The sequence below is a fragment of the Cervus canadensis genome, chromosome 11, assembly GCF_019320065.1.
Source record: "Cervus canadensis isolate Bull #8, Minnesota chromosome 11, ASM1932006v1, whole genome shotgun sequence".
NCBI lineage: Eukaryota > Metazoa > Chordata > Mammalia > Artiodactyla > Cervidae > Cervus > Cervus canadensis.
This window is the reverse complement of record NC_057396.1, coordinates 296,685-315,750: the sequence shown is the minus strand read 5'-3', so window position 1 is coordinate 315,750 and position 19,066 is coordinate 296,685. Positions and strand designations below refer to the sequence as shown.

The 19,066-nt window shown below is 38.2% G+C and overlaps 1 protein-coding gene across 5 annotated transcripts in view; it reads left to right on the top strand.

Moving 5' to 3' along the window:
* Positions 1–19,066, top strand: part of MRE11 (MRE11 homolog, double strand break repair nuclease) — a 74,727-nt gene that overhangs the window by 39,775 nt on the left and 15,886 nt on the right. For 4 of the 5 annotated variants that reach the window (XM_043482121.1, XM_043482123.1, XM_043482125.1 and 1 more), the window contains 3 exons: positions 5,004–5,066; positions 13,715–13,934; positions 15,067–15,150. In XM_043482121.1, coding sequence (XP_043338056.1) covers positions 5,004–5,066; positions 13,715–13,934; positions 15,067–15,150 — 367 coding nt within the window. The remainder of the gene's footprint in view (positions 1–5,003; positions 5,067–13,714; positions 13,935–15,066; positions 15,151–19,066) is intronic. The other variant, XM_043482124.1, reaches the window with a different exon arrangement.

Here is a 19,066-nt window from a genome sequence, read left to right as displayed (position 1 = left end):
GTGTTACCTGCAGGGGATAAGTCAGAAATGTTTTGGTAAAATAAATGTTGGCACATAGATACTATAGAATACTATGTGTGTGTGCTAAGTCACTTCAGTCATGTCTGACTCTTCTCAACCCTGTGGACTAGGACCCTCCAGACTCCTCTGTCCATGGGATTTTCCAGGCAAGAATACTGGAGTGGGTTACCATGCCCACCTCCAGGGGATCTTCCCTATCCAGGCATTGAGCCCAGGTCTCTTGAGTCTCCTGCATTGGCAGGTGGGTTCTTTACCTCTGGTGCCACCTGGGAAGCCCATAGAATACTATGCAGCTATTAAAAATCATACTTTAAGAACATGGAAAAGTGTTTTCAGTGTTAAGTGGGAAAAGAATTCCAAAGAAGTAAAACTATACACAATGTGATCCCAATTATTTTTATTTTCTATGTGAATGTGTATGTGTGTATGCAAAAAAGTGGAAGAATATATTCCAGATGTTATCAGTGGTTATTTCAGGTAGTAGGATTATAAGAGATCATTTCCTGTGTTTTCCAAATTCCCTCTAAGCAAAAGAACAAAGTATTATTTTTAAAACTTGACTTTTATTTTTGTGCTTTTAATTATTTATCATAATTCTTTTTTTTTTTTTTAACATAATTCTTTTAAAGCCTAATGATGTCAGCTAGTATACAACCAGTAATATTAAATGCCAGGTACTTTCACAGGGAAGGCAGATAATTCGCACTTTAAAACCCCTTACTCTGTGATTCTGGATGTGTTAGGTTCATCAATTTTTAGCATGGTTAGATTTCTCAGTTAAGTGCCATAAATATAATACGACCATCCCCACTAAATATAAAATGCAAAACTATAAAACTCCCAGGAGATAACATAGGAGAACCTAGATGACTTTGTGTATGGTAATGACTTTTAGATTCAGCAACAAAAGCATGATTCATTGAAGAAGTAATTGACAATCTAGACTACAATAAAATTTAAAACTTTTCCTCTACAAAAGACTAAAGAAGACAAGCCACAGACTGGGAGAAAATAGTTGCAAAAGAAATATCTGATGAGGGATTATTATCTAAAATATGCAAAATTCTTTTAAAATTCAACAATAAGAAAATTTTAAAAATCCAATTAAAAAATGGACCAGAGACCTTAACAGACCAAGATAAACTATTGGCAAATGAGCATATGCAAAGATGCTCCACATGTCATGTTATTAGGAAAATGCAGCCACTACACACCTCTTGGAACGGCCAAACTCCTGAACACCAGCAGCGCCAGATGCTGGTGAGGAGGTAGTGCAACAGGAACTCTGACGTTGCTAGTGGGAATGCAGAATGGTATAGTCACTTTGAAAGACAGTTGGGCAGTTTCTTACTAAAGTAAACACACTCTTCCCATGCTCTTCAGCAATCATGCTTCTTGGTATTTACCCAACAGAGTTGAAAACTTAAGTCTAAACAAAACCCTGCACATGGTATGTATAGCAGTTCTATTCATAACTGCCAAAATTTGGAAGCAACCAAGATGTACTTCAGTAGGGAAATGAATAAGTGAACTGTGAAACATCTAGACAAGGAAATGTTATTCTGTACTAGAATGAAATGACCTATCAAGCATTTAAAAGACATGAAGGAACCTTAAATGCATATTACCAAGTGAATGAAGCCAATCTGAAAAAGTAACTTGATATACTGAACATGATTCCTTACTGTGTAACATTCTGGAAAAGGTAAAACTGTGGACTTAGTAAAAAGATGTGGTTGGGCGGGTGGTGGGTGAGAGAATGAATAGGTAGATTCACAGAGGTTTTTCAGAACAGAGAAACTACACTGTATCAAACTAAAGTGGTGGATTATACATGTATACATTATACGTTTGTCCAGCCTCATAGAATGCATAACACCAACAGTGAACCTTAAGGTAATTCTGGAGTTTGGGTGATACAGAGTATGGAGTGTGGAGTGTCAACTGAATAGTTCTGGTGGGGGATGTTGATATTAATAGGGGAGGCTGTGCATGTGTGGGACCGGGTGTATGAGAAATCTAGGTAACCTCCTGTTAATTTTGTTGTGAACCCCAGCTGCTCTAAAAATAAATAAATAAATAAAACAAGCCCCCCCCCCCCCCATACTCTACCCTCCAAAAGGACCATCTACACCTGGAGTGACATAATGACTTTTGACAAAGAGAGAGAGAGAGTATGTGTGTAACATGGGGGCTAAGCGCATGGACTGCAGACTGGATGACCTTACTTGCTATGGAGCTGTCAGTGGGCTATTTTAATCTCTCTGCCTCAGTTTCCTCATCTATGAAATAGGGATAATAGAACCAACATCAAAGTTGTTGTGACTTTTAAAAGAATACATGTAAGTCCTCAGTACACTGGCACATAATGCCTGCTCCATGGTTTTTCCCTGATTCTCATTTCTCATCTGTGAATGACTCAGTGCTTTTGGTATATCATATGCTACCTGGAGTACTATTACATGCTATGCTATCTTTTAAAAAACAATTGTTTTTCCCCTTTTACTGAATCATAACAAACATGCTGCTTTTTCTTTTAACAAAACTCTGGAGCCTAGATCTTATTTCCCTTTAGCTCTTACTCTGCTTCTTTGTTCATATTTCACAGCAGAATTTTTTTCTATATTTGCTGCTCAGAATCTTTGCCTTCATTTTTCTCTTAAACCTATTCATTCCAGGGTTTTGACCCTATCTTTCTAGTGAATTTACTCTGGTCAATGTACCAGTGACCTCCAGTGCTAAATTCGCTGTCCATTCTCCATCTTAAATCTCATTTGACCACTTCTAAAGTCTTTTTTCCATTGACTTTTAGGGCTCCACACACTTCAGGTTGTCTTCCCACCTCATTATCTGTGTCTTCTCAGTCTATTGATTGCTCTCACCTCTCTAACCCGCTTACATTGGAGTCTCCAGAATTCAGTCCTTTGACCCCTTCTTTATCTACACATTCCTTTTGTATTCTCATCCAACTTCCTGGCTTTAAATACCAACATCAGTTTGGTGATGACTTTTCAAAAGTCTGGCCCAGACCTCTTCTGTCAACTCAAGTCTTCTGTAGCCAAGAGCCTGCTAGACGTTTCCACTCAGATGTTCAGTAGACCTCCTCAGCTTCCAACATTCCCAATCTGAACCACTGATCCTTAGCCCCTAGTCTACCTGTAAGGTTCTAGTGGAAGCACCATTCTTTCATTTGCTCAGGCGATCAACCTTGAAGTCATCCTTGATTCCTCTCTTTCTGTCACCTGTATCCTGCCTGGAAATCCTTTAACTCTACCTTCAGAATCTGTACAGATGTGACTGTTTCTCACCACCTCCATCAGTATCAGTGGTCTAAGGCATGGACGTTTCTCACCTCAGTTACTCCTGTTGCCTCCAAACTGGTCTGTCTCCTTGTTCTGCCCATGTTTCTTTTCCTCCACCCTCTGTTCTGTCCTCAGTTCCACTGTTGGTGGTCCTAACGCAATTCAGATGTCACTCCTGCCAGAGCAGAAAGTCCTTACAGTTGTTCCCAAGGCCTTACTGGATTTGGTTTCTGTAACTTCAGCCACTTGTCTGCTCAAGCCCAGCATCCTCCTTGCTGTTTCTTAAACATACAGTGTTTCTGCCGCGGTGCTTTTGCATATATTCTTTCTTTTGATTGGAATGATTTCCCCTAGGTACTTGTGAAGTTCATTCCCTACCTTTTAAAATCCTTGTCACTTCCTCGCTTTATTACCTTCTCAGTGAGGCCTTTGATGATCTCCTGTAGCCTCTCCTTGGCGCACTCCGTCCCTCTTCCTGCATTATTTCTCTGGGAGTACTTAACACCTGCAAAAATTTCACAAGTTCACGTACTTTAAAGGACTCTTAAGACTCCACTGAGCCTCTCACTTAAGGTTTTTATTTAAAGGCAGCTGGTACAGTACAGCAAGAGGGAGTAGTATAGGCAGGCACTAGGGATCTGGGAAATACTGGGTATCCACTCCTCCTCTCCTTGTATGTACACTGCAAACTCAGGACTGAACACCTGGCAAGATATGTGCAGAAGTTGACAGGGTTTTTTTTTTTTTTTTAATGGCCCTCTGGTCACATAAGTCATGCTAACTGCTCATCCAGGTAGGAAACCATCAGTAAATTGGCACTGGGAATGCCAGAGGCTCCTCAGAGGTAAAGACAGTTTTCCCAGTCTAGCTGATTCCGACTAGACTTGATCCATATACCTTCTAAAATACAATATAGCATATTTTGTTTCTGATTTTCTACTACAGACACACATACACGGTGATTATAAGCTCCTTAAGGGCAGACTTTCTGAATCTTGTTCATTGTTGTAGTCTCCACCCCTTCAGCAGTACCTGGTACATAGTGGCTTGGCTCAGTTAATATGTGCCGAGTAAATTATTAAATAAATGGAGCATATCTCCAGCTGCGTAACTAAATTATAAGAGCTTTGTGAACAGCAACTGGTAACAAAGGAAGCTTTGTATCCTTCGTGGCACCAGGACCAGTGTTGGCAATCATTAAACTTTCAGTGGTTGACTGTTAACAAAATGGATCTTCAAGGGCCCACCCATTTCGGACACTATTTTAGAGAGCCTCCTGGATGACTTACAGCCAGGAGCCCAAGAATAATTTGTGTAGTGTAATAATAACTCAAACCTGTTAAAAGAGAGGTTTTTGTTCTTAGCTATTTTACTGAAGTATAATACCCATAAGACATTGCTGTTTCTTCCTCTGTAGTCTGACTGGCTATTTTTCAATGACAGGGGCCATTTTGGCAGCAGGTAATATAATATTGCTTGTGGCCAATTTCTCTTAGAGTATATTTCTGAATTTTTAATGTAAGTCATTGGGAAAATATGACTCCTTTAATCTTTTGTGAAACAAAACTATGCTTGAATTTCCAGGTTTTATGTTGAAATGAAAAGCATCTGTTAAGCAGTTTTGTATTTATATAACAGACATGTTTGTAACATATTTGTGAATTTTTCTGTTACAATCAGGTACGTCGTTTCAGAGAAAGCAGACAAAATAATACGAATGAAGAAGATGATGAAGTTCGAGAGGTAATTTTGCTGTTAATTCCTTTGCATATTTGTCAGCTTGTTAAATCAGAGTAACTAGTAGGTTTACTTAGTCAGTCCACAGGATCTTGGTTTGGAGGGTGGGACTGAGCAGGGGTTGGCTGATGACAGCTGCCTTTGACTTACTCCAGTTCAACCTACGAGTGAGTATTCTGGTTGCTGATATTCTCTTTTTAACCTTTTGCTATTGTTGAAAATTTAACTAATTGTTGATACATGGATGGAGTGGGAGGGCAGGGGGCAGGAATAATAGTCTGAAGAGTTCTTATTAGTCAAAATAATTCCCAACTGCTATTAGAGCATCTTATCAATATAAGATAAAACCTTACCCCACTGAGCTGATTTTGTTTGCAGCAAAAGAAGAAATTTAGTGTTTTGGTTAGCAGTGTCATTAAAGGTCCACTGGTCTTTCTAAAATGTTGAAATTTGCTTGATCACCCTCATCACTGTCTTTTCCATCTCTTTGTAGATTAGGAATTTGAGCTTAGCAACTGTTAACTTAAACTTTGGGCCTCTGTCTGGTACTTGGTGAATTCATTGTTGAAATTCAAATTGAAGTATATTTTCCTATTTCCTAATTGCTGTAAGTGTTGGATGATTGCTGTCTAGTACTTAAAAATTATTTTAGCAATTATTTTTTTTGGACTTTTGTTTGCTTTCCTTCAGCATTTTCTATAGTACCTGTTATGGGTAGCCATTGTATTTTTTATTAGGAATATAAATATGAAAAAGATGGTCTGGGTCCTCCAGAAAGCCTCAGTTTAGTACGTGAGACAGAGATATGCAGAAAGAAAAATTTAAACCTTATGACCAGAAGTTTCATCCTCACTGAATTCATACAACTGTCCCATTGGTCCTTTTTTGTTCGCTAAATATTTCAGAACTGTAGCTGACAGGTGGTGAATTGGAAAGAGCTGGAACTGCTCATAAGGACCACAGCCTTGTCTAACTCAATGAAACTATGAACCATGCTGTGTAGGGCCACTCAAGACAGATGGGTCATGGTGGAGAGTTCTGACAAAACGTGGTCCACTGGAGAAAGAAATGGCAAACCACTTCAGCATTCTTGCCTTTAGAAGCCCATGAAAGGTATGAAAGGCACAAAGATCTGACACTGAAAGAGGTACTCCTTAGGTCCGTAGGTTCCCAATATGTTATTGGAGAAGAGTGGAGAAGTACTCCAGAAAGAATGAAGAGACAGAGCCAAAGCAAAAACAACACCCAGTTGAAGATGTAACTGGTGATGGAAGTAAAGTCTGATGCTGTAAAGAAGAATATTGCATGGGAACCTCGAATGTTAGGTCCATGAATCAAGGTAAACTAGAAGTGGTCAAACAAGAGATGGCAAGAGTGAGCATCAACATTTTAGGAATCAGTGCACTAAAATGGACTGGAATGGGCGAATTTAATTCAGGTGACCATTATGTCTACTACTGTGGGCAAGAATCTCTTAGAAGAAATGGAGTATGCCTCATAGTCAACAAGAGTCTGAAATGCAGTGTTTGGGTGCAATCTCAAAAGTGACAGAATGATCTCTGTTCGTTTCCAAGCCAAACCATTAAATACCACAGTGATCCAAGTCTATGCCCTAATCAGTGATGCTGAAGAAGCTGAAGTTGAGTGGTTCTATGAAAACATACAAGATCTTCTATATCTAACACCCAAAAAAGATGTCCTTTTCATTGTAAGGGACTGGAATGCAAAAGTAGGAAGTCAAGAGATACCTGGAGTTACAGGCAAGTTTAGTCTTAGAGTTCAGAATGAAGGCTAACAGAGTTTTACCAAGAGAATGTAATTGTCATAGCAAACACCCACTGCCAACAGCACAAGAGACAACTCTACATATGGACATCACAAGATGGTAAACACCAAAATCGGATTGATTATATTCTTTGCAGCCAAAGATGGAGAAGCTCTATACAGTCAGCAAAAACAAGACTAGGATCTGATTGTGGCTCAGATCATGAACTCCATATTGCCAAATTCAGACTTTAATTGAAGAAAGTAGGGAAAAACCACTAGACCATTGAGGTATGACCTAAATCAAATCCCTTATGATTATACAGTGGAAGTGACACAGAGATTCAAGGGATTAGATCTGATAGACAAAGTGCCTGAAGAACTATGGATGAAGGTTTGTGACATTGTACAGGAGGCAGTGATCAAGACCATCCCCAAGAAAAAGAAATGCAAAAAGGCCAAATGGCTGTCTGAGGAGGCCTTACAAATAGCTGAGAAAAGAAGAGAAGCCAAAAGCCAAGGAGAAAAGGAGATATACCCATTTGGATGCAGAGTTCCAAAGAATAGCAAGGAGAGATAAGAAAGCCTTCCTCAGTGATCACTGCAGAGAAATAGAGGAAAACAATAGAAGGGGAAAGACTAGAGATCTCTTCAGGAAAATAGACATACCAAGGGAACATTTTGTGCAAAGATGGGCACAATAAAGGACAGAAATGGCATGGACCTAACAGAAGCAGAAGATATTAAGAAGAGGTGGCAAGAATATACAGAAGTTCTGTACAAAAAAGATCTTCATGACCGAGACAACCACAATGGTGTGATCACTCACCAAGAGCCAGACATCCTGGAATGTGACCGCAAGCGGGCCTTAGGAAGCATCACTATGAACAAAGCTAGTGGAGGTGATGGAATTCCAGCTGAGCTATTTTAACTCCTAAAAGATGATGCTGTGGAAGTGCTGCACTCAATATGCCAGCAAATTTGGAAGACTCAGCAGTGGCCACAGGACAGGAAAAGGTCAGTTTTCATTCCAATCCCAAGGAAAGGAAATGCCAAAGAATGTTCTAACTACCACACAATTTCACGCATCTCACACGCTTTAAAGTAGTGTTCAAAATTCTCCAAGCCGGACTTCAACAGTATGTGAACCGTGAACTTCAGATGTTCAAGCTGGATTTAGAAAAGGCAGAGGAACCAGAGATCAAATTGCCAACATCCATTGGATCATCAGAAAAGCAAGAGAGTTCCAGAAAAACATCTACTTCTGTTTTATTGATGACATCAAAGCCTTTGACTGTGTGGATCACAATAAACTGTGGAAAATTCTTAAAGAGATGGGAATACCAGACCATCTTACCTGCCTCCTGAGAAATCTGTATGCAGGTCAAGGAGAAACAGTTAGAACTGGACATGTAACAACAGACTGGTTCCAGATTGGGAAAGGAGTATGTCAAGGCTGTATATTGTCACCCTGCTTACTTAACTTATATGCAGAGTACATCATGAGAAATGCTGGACTGGATGAAGCACAAGCTGGAATCAAGATTGCCGGGAGAAATATCACTAACCTCAGATATGCAGATGAGACCACCTTTATGGCAGAAAGTGAAGAAGAATTAAAGAGCCTCTTTATGAAAGTGAAAGAGGAGCGTAAAAAAGTTGGCTTTAAACTCAACATCCAGAAAACTAAGATCATGACATCCAGTTTCATCACAGATGGAGAAACAATAGAAACGCTGTCAGACTTCATTTTGGGGGGCTCCAAAATCACTGCAGATGGTGATTGCAGCCATGAAATTAAAAGACGCTTGTGCCTTGGAAGAAAAGCTATGACCGACCTAGACAGCATATTGAAAGGCAGATATTACTTTGCCAACAAAGGTCTGTTTCATCCAAGCTATATGGTTTTTCCAGTAGTCATATATGGATGTGAGAGTTGGACTATAAAGACAGCTGAGCACCAAAGAATTGATGCTTTTGAACTGTGGTGTTGAAGAAGAATCTTGAGAGTCCCTTGGACTGCTTGAAGGTCCAACCAGTCTATCAGAAGGAAATCAGTCCTGAATATTCATTGGAAGGACTGATGCTGAAGCTGAAACTTCAATATTTGGCCACCTGATGTGAAGAACTGACTCATTTGAAAAGACACTGATGCTGGGAAAGATTGAAGGCGGGAGGAGAAGGGGACGACAGAGGATGAGATGGTTGGATGGCATCACTGACTCAATGGACATGAGTTTGAGTAAACTCTGGGAGTTGGTGATGGACAGGGGGGCCTGGTGTTCTGTAATCCATGGAGTCATAAAGAGTTGGACACAATTGAGTGGCACCAAACTGAACTGATACTATGTAGAACTTGACTAATGGAGTTCGAGGCTTTCCCAAGGTGTAATTCACAGCTTTGTAGAATTATTTAGCTCAGAACATGAATCCCAGTATCATACTTAAATTACTTAAATGGACAAACAAAAGCATTTGTTTTTCCTTTAGAGATAAAAAACATGCTTCAGTGTCTTGTTCACGTAGAAAAACTCTCAAGCATTTTCTTTAATTGTAGGTTCCTATTTAAATAAGAAGCCAGATATCAGTAGTAAATATTTTAGGCTTTGCTGGTCATCTGTAGTATATGTCACTTTTTTTTTTTTTTTTTTGCAGCCCTTTAAAAATGTAGAAACTGTTCTTAGTCTGATTCAAAGTTCATAGTTGGACTGGCCTCTGATTTTTTTCTTATGTTCTATCTGAATTTGATTCAGGGTCGATATCTTTTTTTAAGCTGTAATACCAAGTGCTATTAATGGAGTGAAGAGACAGCCAGTAAGATGAGAGAAAATATTTGCAAATCATATATCTGATAAAGGATTAATAACCAGAATATATAAAGAGCTCTAAAATTCAACGAAACAACCTGTTTTAAAAATGGACAGAGGGCTTGCCTAGATATTTCTTTAAAGAAGAGATACAGTTAACCACTAAGCATAGAAAAGATGCTCAGTATCACTAAACACTAGGGAATTCTGATCAAAACCATTAGATACACTTTGTATCCCTTTGAATGGCTGTTCTCCAAAAATTAGAAGGAAACAAATAATGGCAAGAAAATGGAGAAATGGGAACCCTTGTGCATTGCTAGTGGGAAGATAAAAGCTACTGTGGAAAACAGTATGATGATTCCTCAGAAAGTTAAACATGGAATTGCTATATGATCTTTAAAAATCTAAGTGTGAAAAATTATTTCTTACTGTTGTTTTTAATTCATACTTTTTTTATTACTAGTAAGTCTGAACACTTACTTTTATATGAAACACTTGGTCATGTTCTTTACATACAACATTATTTTTTTGCCTCGGTCGTTGGCCTTTCTCTAATTGATTTATAAGAGCGCTCAGGTGAAAGTGTGTGCACACTCACACTGAGTGTTTGTGTAGCAGAATTAGGGGTTTTGTTATGTAAAAGAGGTCTCCATTCGTTCCTGAGGGTTTTTTGTTTGTTTGTTTAAATCTGGAATAGGGAATGAATCAAAAGCTTTTTTGGCATCCGTGAAGGTAAGCCTGTGGGGTTCTTCCTCCTGTGTTCTGTTAATATGGTGAATTATATTATTTTCTACTGTATTATTGACACATCCTTAGTATCACTTTATGAACCCCCTGGTAATGGGTGTACTGGTCTTTCAGTGCGCCCCTGGATTCCTTTTGTTTGCTTTGATATTCATGAGTAAGATACTGTAATTTTTCTTTTGTGCATGCAGTCCTTCATCAGTTTTCAGTATCATGTTATACTGGCTTTATAAAAAGAAATTGGCAGCTTTCTTTCTGAATTCTATCGAAATAGCCATGGAATCATCTGTTCTTTGAAGATTTGGTATAATTTACCTGTGAAACTTTCTGGTTGTGGTCATTTTCTGGAGTGTAGTTCTTTTAATTTTTTTCTCAAAGTGTTCTTTGTTAATTAGTCTGTTGAGACTGTCTTGGTTTAGTTGAGTTCTTTTATTTTCCAAATTACTTAGAACTGAGCAGAGTGCTTTGTCATAATTCTTTTAATTTTTTTTAGAAAATTAAAATTTTCTTTAGAAGATTTTCTTTTTCCCCCCCTCCATTCTCATTTCTTTGCTTTAACAATTCATTTTTAAGCAGTTTCATCTGTTCTGATATTCAGTATTTTTATTATACTTTTCTAGATATTCTGTAATTTTTGTTTTATTTTGCAATTTGAAGTCAGGGTATTTTCATTTTTAATTTTATTGCACTGTGATTAGAAAGTATGATATCCTTTTTGCTATTTAGAATTGATATTTTTCTTAGCATCCCATTATATATCAGTTAAACCATTTCATGGAGTCTTGAAAAGAAGTATATTATTTATTTTCAGAGTACAGAGTTCAACATGTTATCAATTAGATCTACCTTAGTATGTAATATAGGTCTTTATATGTATTTTATATAGGTCTTTTTTTATATAGGTCTTTATATTTAGGTCTTTATATATATTTTAATGTGTTGGTTCTTGTTATTTATGGTCGTTGTATTCTATAAAGTCACTGCAAACACTGAGTGAGTATTTAACTTACTGCTTCAAGAAGAAATGCAAGAATAGGCTCTTGCCAGCCCCTGTTTACAAAATTTTTGCTAACTGATTAATGCAGTGCCTTTTCTCTGTGTGTTTCTGTTTGAGGACACCTTATTCAGTATATGTCATTGATTCATTAACATTGAATTTGTGGCCAACAGCCCTATAATTCATGCCTGAATGACGCTTATCTGACAAGTGTATTTCCTCCACAAGGCACATCTTAGTTTCCTGCACTTAGAAACAGTAAACAACACTTCAGCAGTACACCAGGGGCCATTTTAAAAGTAAAATCACCATCCCAAAGCACAAAATTGTGAACAACATGGCACTACATGAGTTCCGAAAAGGATACTCATTTACAAGTACGAGAGCTGAAACCAGAAGCCTGAGTGTCACATTGTTCGACATCATCTGGGAATGTGTGTGTTGGGCAATTAAAATTTTTCACCACTCTGCACATGCCCATAAATGACCACAAAGATATCGGGAGTATTGTTTTGGGGTTACAAAAACATTTTGGCAAGTAGGTGAATTTGCATATAAGGGATGTGAAAATTATGAGGATTGGCCATACTTTATCTGGGACAAGAAAGATGAATTGAAATCTTTACAGTTTTTTTCTTTATGTTTTTTGTTGTATTCCCTGAAGTTTTTTCTTTTTGAGCTGTGATGCCATGTTGAGCGCTTGTAGTGAGTTAGCTGTTCCACTCCAGCAAGTGCCTCATGGTGAAGCTTGGCTCCCTCGACCACCACTTCACTCCTGCTTCTGCCCTGCCTGCTTTGTTCTCCTCTCCTCCCTCAGTCAGCCCTGTCTGTCCATAGTCCGTGGATCACAGAGAGCGTGGAAATGCTCTAGCTGCCTGTTCCTAGACCCAGAACTTATCATTCTAGGCAAGAGAGACTGTTGTCATGGTCTCTTTGTAAGGATAGATCAATTTTGGAGCTCTCTACACTGTCTGAAACTCTTCAGCCTTCTCCCTTAGCCAAACCAGATATCCACTCTTCTACCCATTAACTCTTCCTCCTCGGCTTTGTGTTTTGTGGGTAGAGCATTTTTCTGATTTTATTGAAAACATTTAAAAAATTTTTTGTTCTTCTTGTTACATTTTGATAGGTTTAAAGGAAGAGGTCAGGGAAGCATTGCTTTTTTTGTTTTTAATCAGGAAATCTATATTCACTTCAGAGTTATTCAGGATATTTCATTAAGTCTCAAACTGGTTTTTTCTAAACAGTTTCTTTTCAAATTAAAATTTATTAAATTAAAATCTTGGTCCTAAGGTTTTTATCCTTTTCCATGCTTTCACTTATTTTGTTCTACTTAATTCTTTTTATTATATATTTGAAAGAAATTATTGCTTATGTTTTCTGATTATAAAAGTCATATTTTAGAAAATGTTTATTATAGCAAAATTATAATATTCAAGAATAATGAAGAAAAGAAAAGTACCCTAAAATGTCATCACCCAGAGATAGATGCTATTTTTGTGAGGTTATTTTCTTGTTATTTATCAATAGCCCATTGTATAGAGAAGCTCAAATGATGACAATCTCTTATAAATGGTGGTACTGAATTAGGCATGCGTGCACATGTACTAAGTCGATTCTGTCAAGTCCCAACTCTCTGCAACCCCATGGACTGCAACCCACCAGGCTCCTCTGTCCATGGGATTTTCTCTTCTTGCTTTCCTGACAAGAGGAGGTTGTCAGGCCCTCCTCCAGGGGATCTTCCCGGCGCAGGGATAGAACTCGTCTCTTATGTCTCCTGCATTGGCAGGCAGGTTCTTTACCGCTGGCACCACCTGGGAAGCCTGTTGAATTAGGATTGATTGCTAATTCCTGCCAGAAATGCCATTTGTCCCAGTTCTGAAACTTCTGATTTTGTGAAATTTTATCGTCCTTAGTATACCTTTCAAAAGGTCTCCTTTTACAGGTAGTATCGCAAATTGATCTGGCAAATCACAGGCACTAAATTTGATTGCTGGAGGAGAAGGCTTCTCTTGTATTGCAGTTTTTAGTATGATGAGGAGAATGGGGTGGCAGAGGATGAAATGGTTGGATGGCATCACTGGTTCAATCGACCTGAGTTTGAGTGAACTCTGGGAGATAGTGAAGGACAGGGAAGCCTGGCATGTTGCAGGCCATGGGGTTGCAAAGAGTCGGACACAACTGAGTGACTGAACAACAACAATAACAGCACAATTTGTGAAAAATAATAGTTTAGACAGTTTGGCAATATGAGCTGTTCATCAGAGTGACCAGATTAATGACCTGGAGGATGTTGCATTGTCCACTAATATGTGCTTTCCTCTTATCATCCCTGTCAGGCCATGAGTAGGGCCAGAGCCCTCAGATCTCAGTCAGAGGACCCTGCTTCCGCCTTGACTGCTGAAGACCTGATGAGTATAGATTTGGCAGAACAGATGGCTGATGACTCTGACGATAGCATCATAGCAGCAGCCAACAAAGGAAGAGGCCGAGGAAGAGGCCAAAGAGGAGGAAGAGGGCAGAATTCAGTGTCGAGAAGGGGGTCACAGAGAGGAAGAGGTGAGCCCCGAGTACTGTCTTCCCTACACATTGACACTTGGCAGTTGTGCAGGAAATTCAGAATTGTATTCCCATTGGCAGAATTGAGTTACACAGTCTTTCAAAAATTTATCTTTATAATGTGCTGAAACAGTCTTTGATGTAGTTCTGACATACACATTTCATTTAAATATTGAATGGCCACATGCACATGAAGTTTTTAATATATATTTTTTTACATACTAAAAGAGTTTAATACCTACTGTCATATTTTTTAAAAGAATTTCACTGTGTTTGAGGATTTTCTTGAAGATCCCGTGGTTAGGACTGGAACTTTCACTGCTAAGGGTATGGGTTCAATCCCTAGTCAGGGAATTAAGATCCCTTGAGTCTCACAGCGGGGCCAAAAAAGAAAAAAGTTTCACAGTTTTTCTTAAACAGTGGGTACATTTAATCGATACATTTACTCTCACATGTACAAAGTAATAGTGAAGGAAACACTTAAGGAAAATGGCCCACTGACAGTAGGAAGAAAACTCCAGATCATAAAAATTAATTTTGTTAGTGTCATAAGATACAAATGCCCACATTATCATGAAGTGGCTTTATAAAATTTGTTTACAAAGAAAAACTGCCCACAAACAATTTGATTTCTTAATGTTAGTTAACATTAATTACCATCATTGTGTTTAATGTGACACTATTGTCATTGAATAGTCCAAATAATAAAAGCTAGTCACCCAGTGACTTTCTAATGAAGTATAAAAATCCCTAGGAATATTTAAAAACTTTTATTAAATATTTATCTATAGGAATTTTAAACTGGTTAAAATGGGTAGTACTTTGGTTAAAACTCTCCTAGCAGGACAGTCTCCATATTCTAGTGATGATTATTTTATTATCCTTGCATTTATAAATATTTTCCTTAAATTTTAAATGGACTAATGTGAACCAAATGTGGCCTAAGTATAGTCTCTGAAAATTGACTGATCAGACTCTATGTTTCTTCTTATATATATATTTTTGGCATTTTGCACATAAACTATGTTGAGATAACTTTTTTTAAGATTTCATTTTGATTTTGTTATTTTAAAGAAATAACTTTATTTTAGCTACTGATGGATTGTATATTGACTGCCCAGTATTCTATCAGCAGGCACTCGTCTGGAGATTTCTGCTCAAGGCAGAGGTTCAAAGGCCACTACATCAACGTCTAGAAATATGTCTATTATAGATGGTGAGTATAGACTGCAAGTGATCACCTTGCAGTTATTTATAAATTCCAGTGCAAGAAGACCCAGGAAACCCCATGAATAAGTCTTACTGGTTTGTGTTGTCGTCACTGGAGAGTCAAAAAGGTTATTGGAATCACAGGATAAATTATATTAATTTAAAAGACCTTTGCCGTTCAGGGGGGCTATTGAAGAAGGTGAGCTCTAAAATGTAATTTTTTATAGTATCTGATATTAGACAAATCTGATGATTTCCCTTTAATAGAGGGATCACCGAGACATAGAAAAGGCAGTTGGTCAGTGTATCAACAGTGACTAAGAGACAAGGAACTGCTTCTTAACGTACTGTTAACCTGCTTTTCTCATGCTGCTTTTGTCCGTGTCTGCTGTTAATATAGTCGGTCATATGAGCTGCGTTCAAGGGAAATTATAGTCAGAATTCTATGCATTGATTTTGTGTTATGTGTTGTGTCTGAAAGCTAGCCTCAAACTAAGGGAACCTATTTTTTATAAACTGTTTTGATAATAATGTATAAAAATTTAATAAACTTTTCCTGGTGGCTCAGAGGTTAAAGCATTTGCCTGGGTTCAATTCCTGGATCGAAGATCCCCTGGAGAAGGAAATGGCAACCCACTCCAGTATTCTTGCCTGGAGAATCCCATGGACGGAGGAGCCTGGTGGGCCCCAGTCCATGGGGTCACAAAGAGTCCGACACGACTGAGTGACTTCACTCACTTCACTTATGAGATCAACAGAAATTGTAAGTCAGATTTGTGAAAATTTATGTTAAAATAGGTGGTGATTTTTTTTTTCTCCTTACCAGAGTATATCCATATGTATTGTATTTATATTATCTTATTATTGGAGATTAATTTTTGACAGATTGGAGAGTTGGATTAAGATCTTACAAGATGAAATTTATAAAGGGTAAATACATGCTCTATATATGTCCAAAAGGATGGCTGCACAGAGAGGATTCTGAGAAATATATGATGTTAGCAGGAAACCAAGTAAGAAAGACTTAGGTCACTTAAGGCTGTGCAAAGGTTGATCTAACTGTCTAAATCTGATGGTGCCTGAAAGGCACCGTGAAAGCTGAACCGTGAAAGACGCTGGAATTCTTGGCCTCCAGAGGAGAGGAATTCAGTCCAGGGCCAGTGACGAGGCTCAATCACTCAGAGATTTTGTGTGATAAAGTTTTATTAAAGTATAAAAGAGATAGAGAAGGCTTCGGACGTAGACATCAGAAGGAGGAGGAAAGAGTGCCTCCTTGCTAGCCTTTAGCTGGATGTTATATAGCTACTAGCAGGCTGCTAACTGGAGAAAGGAAATACCTCAAAACTCAGAGACCAGAACCAGGCGCCTCACCTGCAACATGCATTTTGAGATAACTTTGGCACAAGGTGAGTTGTCCCGGGCCATAAAGGGATTGACATGAATCTTGAAGAAAGGCAGGTTTCCAAGCAAATACATAGTTTCATTAACATAGGTTAGAAGAACAATTGTATGAGTAAAACGTGCTTGTTCCTTGAGCCATTATCAGTTATGAGTCTCTTAAGTGAGCTGACTTGAAGAAAGACATAGTTGATTAACATAGCTGAAGAAAACCATTTCCATAAGAAAAACACATTGGTTAGCTCAAGGTTTGAGAAAAGTTCTGGTAGAACCAGGTGTCGTCATGGCAACACGGAATTTTAAGAGAAACCTTTTAATTTTGTATAGAGAAGGGAAAAAATCTGATACTTCTAGTTTGTTTCCTCCTGCTGCTTAAGAGAGAGAAAATCATCTGACACTTGCAGCCTATTTTCTCTGTTTGGAGACCCCTAGCCTTCCTGCCTGTTACCCTCTCAGTGCCTAAAGCAGTATTTATAGAAGTAGTGCTTCTCTACAGCAAGGAAGTTCTCCCTCTGTGCTGATTGGATGTATCATGTCAAGAATACTGTGCTCATCTTTGGAACCATATTTCAAGAAGGATATCAGCCTTATATGATCATTCAGAAGATAAACCATATAATATTAAAAAAAATCTCTTAGAAGGAACTTAGGATAGCTAACCTGAGAAAAATTGAAATCTTTACATTAATGAAGTTCTATCATGTCAAAGATCAAATAGATATGATTTGCATAGTCCTAAAGAGAGTGGTTTTAAATCTGTTTTAAGTTATAGATTCTGCAAACTACGTATCCTGTCTTTAAATAAGTACTCATGCAATTGTATTCCATTTCAAAGGGTTCAGGGATCCCTGAGAAGCTCAGCCATGGGCTCTAGGTTAAGAACTGCTCCCGAATGAGGATAGATGGGAAAAGCTAATCACACACAGATTTAAATTTATTATATGATAAAAGAGACCTGGAAGACTTAAGAACAATTTCACATACTCCCTGTTTTATAGATGAGGGAATTGAGCTAAATACTTTGCCTTAGTATAGTACTAATAATTTATGAGACAATTACTAACTGTCTGCAACTATAATTACTAATATTTATGAGACAATTACTGGATGCCTGTCAACAGCTCAGTGGAAAGTGAAAGTGTTAGTCACTCAGTCATGTCTGACTCTTTGCTAACCCATGGCCTGTAACCCACCAGATTCTTCTGTCCATGGGATTTCCCAGGCAAGAATACTGGAGTGGGGATCTTCCTGACCCAGGGATCAAAGCCAGGTCTCCTGCTTTGCAGGCAGACTCTTTACCATCTGCTCAGTAGGGTTGGTACTTATATTTTCTGTTTTACAGAAAAGAGAACCAAGGCTTTAAAAAGATAGGCAGTTTATCTAAGGTCTCACAGCTAGTAAATTCTGGAGCCTGAATTGAGCCCACGTTCTTTGGCCTTCAGGACAAATAGTTAACCACTATACTAGTTTCCAGAGTGAGATAAAACTAGAGATTGAGCTAATTGGTTGATTGAGCTGATTGGTTCTCAGCAGTCTTTGCATTATACAGAATAGCCTGTCAATCAACCCAAACTTGGAGTAAGCTGCCTCAGAAGGAAGCTGTGACTCCATCAGAGGAAGTTTTTCAGTATTTTTTGGATTACAGATGACTTTGAAGAAAGGATAAAAACATCAGATTTATTAAATGATTCTTAAAGAACCTTCTTATCAAAAGTTCTGCTATGTTTTTATTCAAGAATTATTCAATACTTGAGTAGAGCCAGCTGAAATCCTTTTGACTTCAGAAGTATATTGTCTCTGTTGCCATTTAAAAAATGGCATCTAGAAAGATACTGAGACATTCTTAGCAGGTCTAAAATAAAAGCACAGAATGGGAAAGGAAGTGAAAAAAAAGCACTATAAAGAATCTGGGCTGAGTTCAACATATGAAAAGTTCTGTGACTTTAGATGAGTCACTCATTCTCCCAGTCTGTTCACATGTAAATTGGGACTAATCTTGCCAAATTGGATTATTCTGAAGATTAAAAGCAAAAAACCTGGGAATTTGCTGGCGGTCCACTGATTAGGACTCTCCTGAGGGCCCAGGTTCAATCCATGGTTGGGGAAGTAAGATCCTGCAAGCCAGATGATAGGGCGCCCCTCTGCCCGTCAAAGCCTGGCACATAGTAGGCTTTTGTGGAATGTTAATATTAAGAAAGAGAAAGAGAGCTATTATTGAAAAGAGAGGGAGTTAGGAGAATGAATAAAATATGAACACTTGTTAATTGGTTAGTGTGCAACCAATTTGGTTAGTGTGCAACACAGAGGTATGGGTATTGTAAATTACCTGCCTTTACCTTAGCCTAAACTGAGTTTTTTTATCATAGCTTTGTTCACTTTTTTTTGTTTGTTTGCTTGTTTTTTAAATGAATTTTTTACTTTTGGCTGCACTGGAGCTTCATTGCCATGCACCAGCTTTTTCAGTTGCAATGAGCAGACTTCTTGAGGTGGCTCTTCTTGTTGCAGAGCACAGGCTCTAGGGCCTG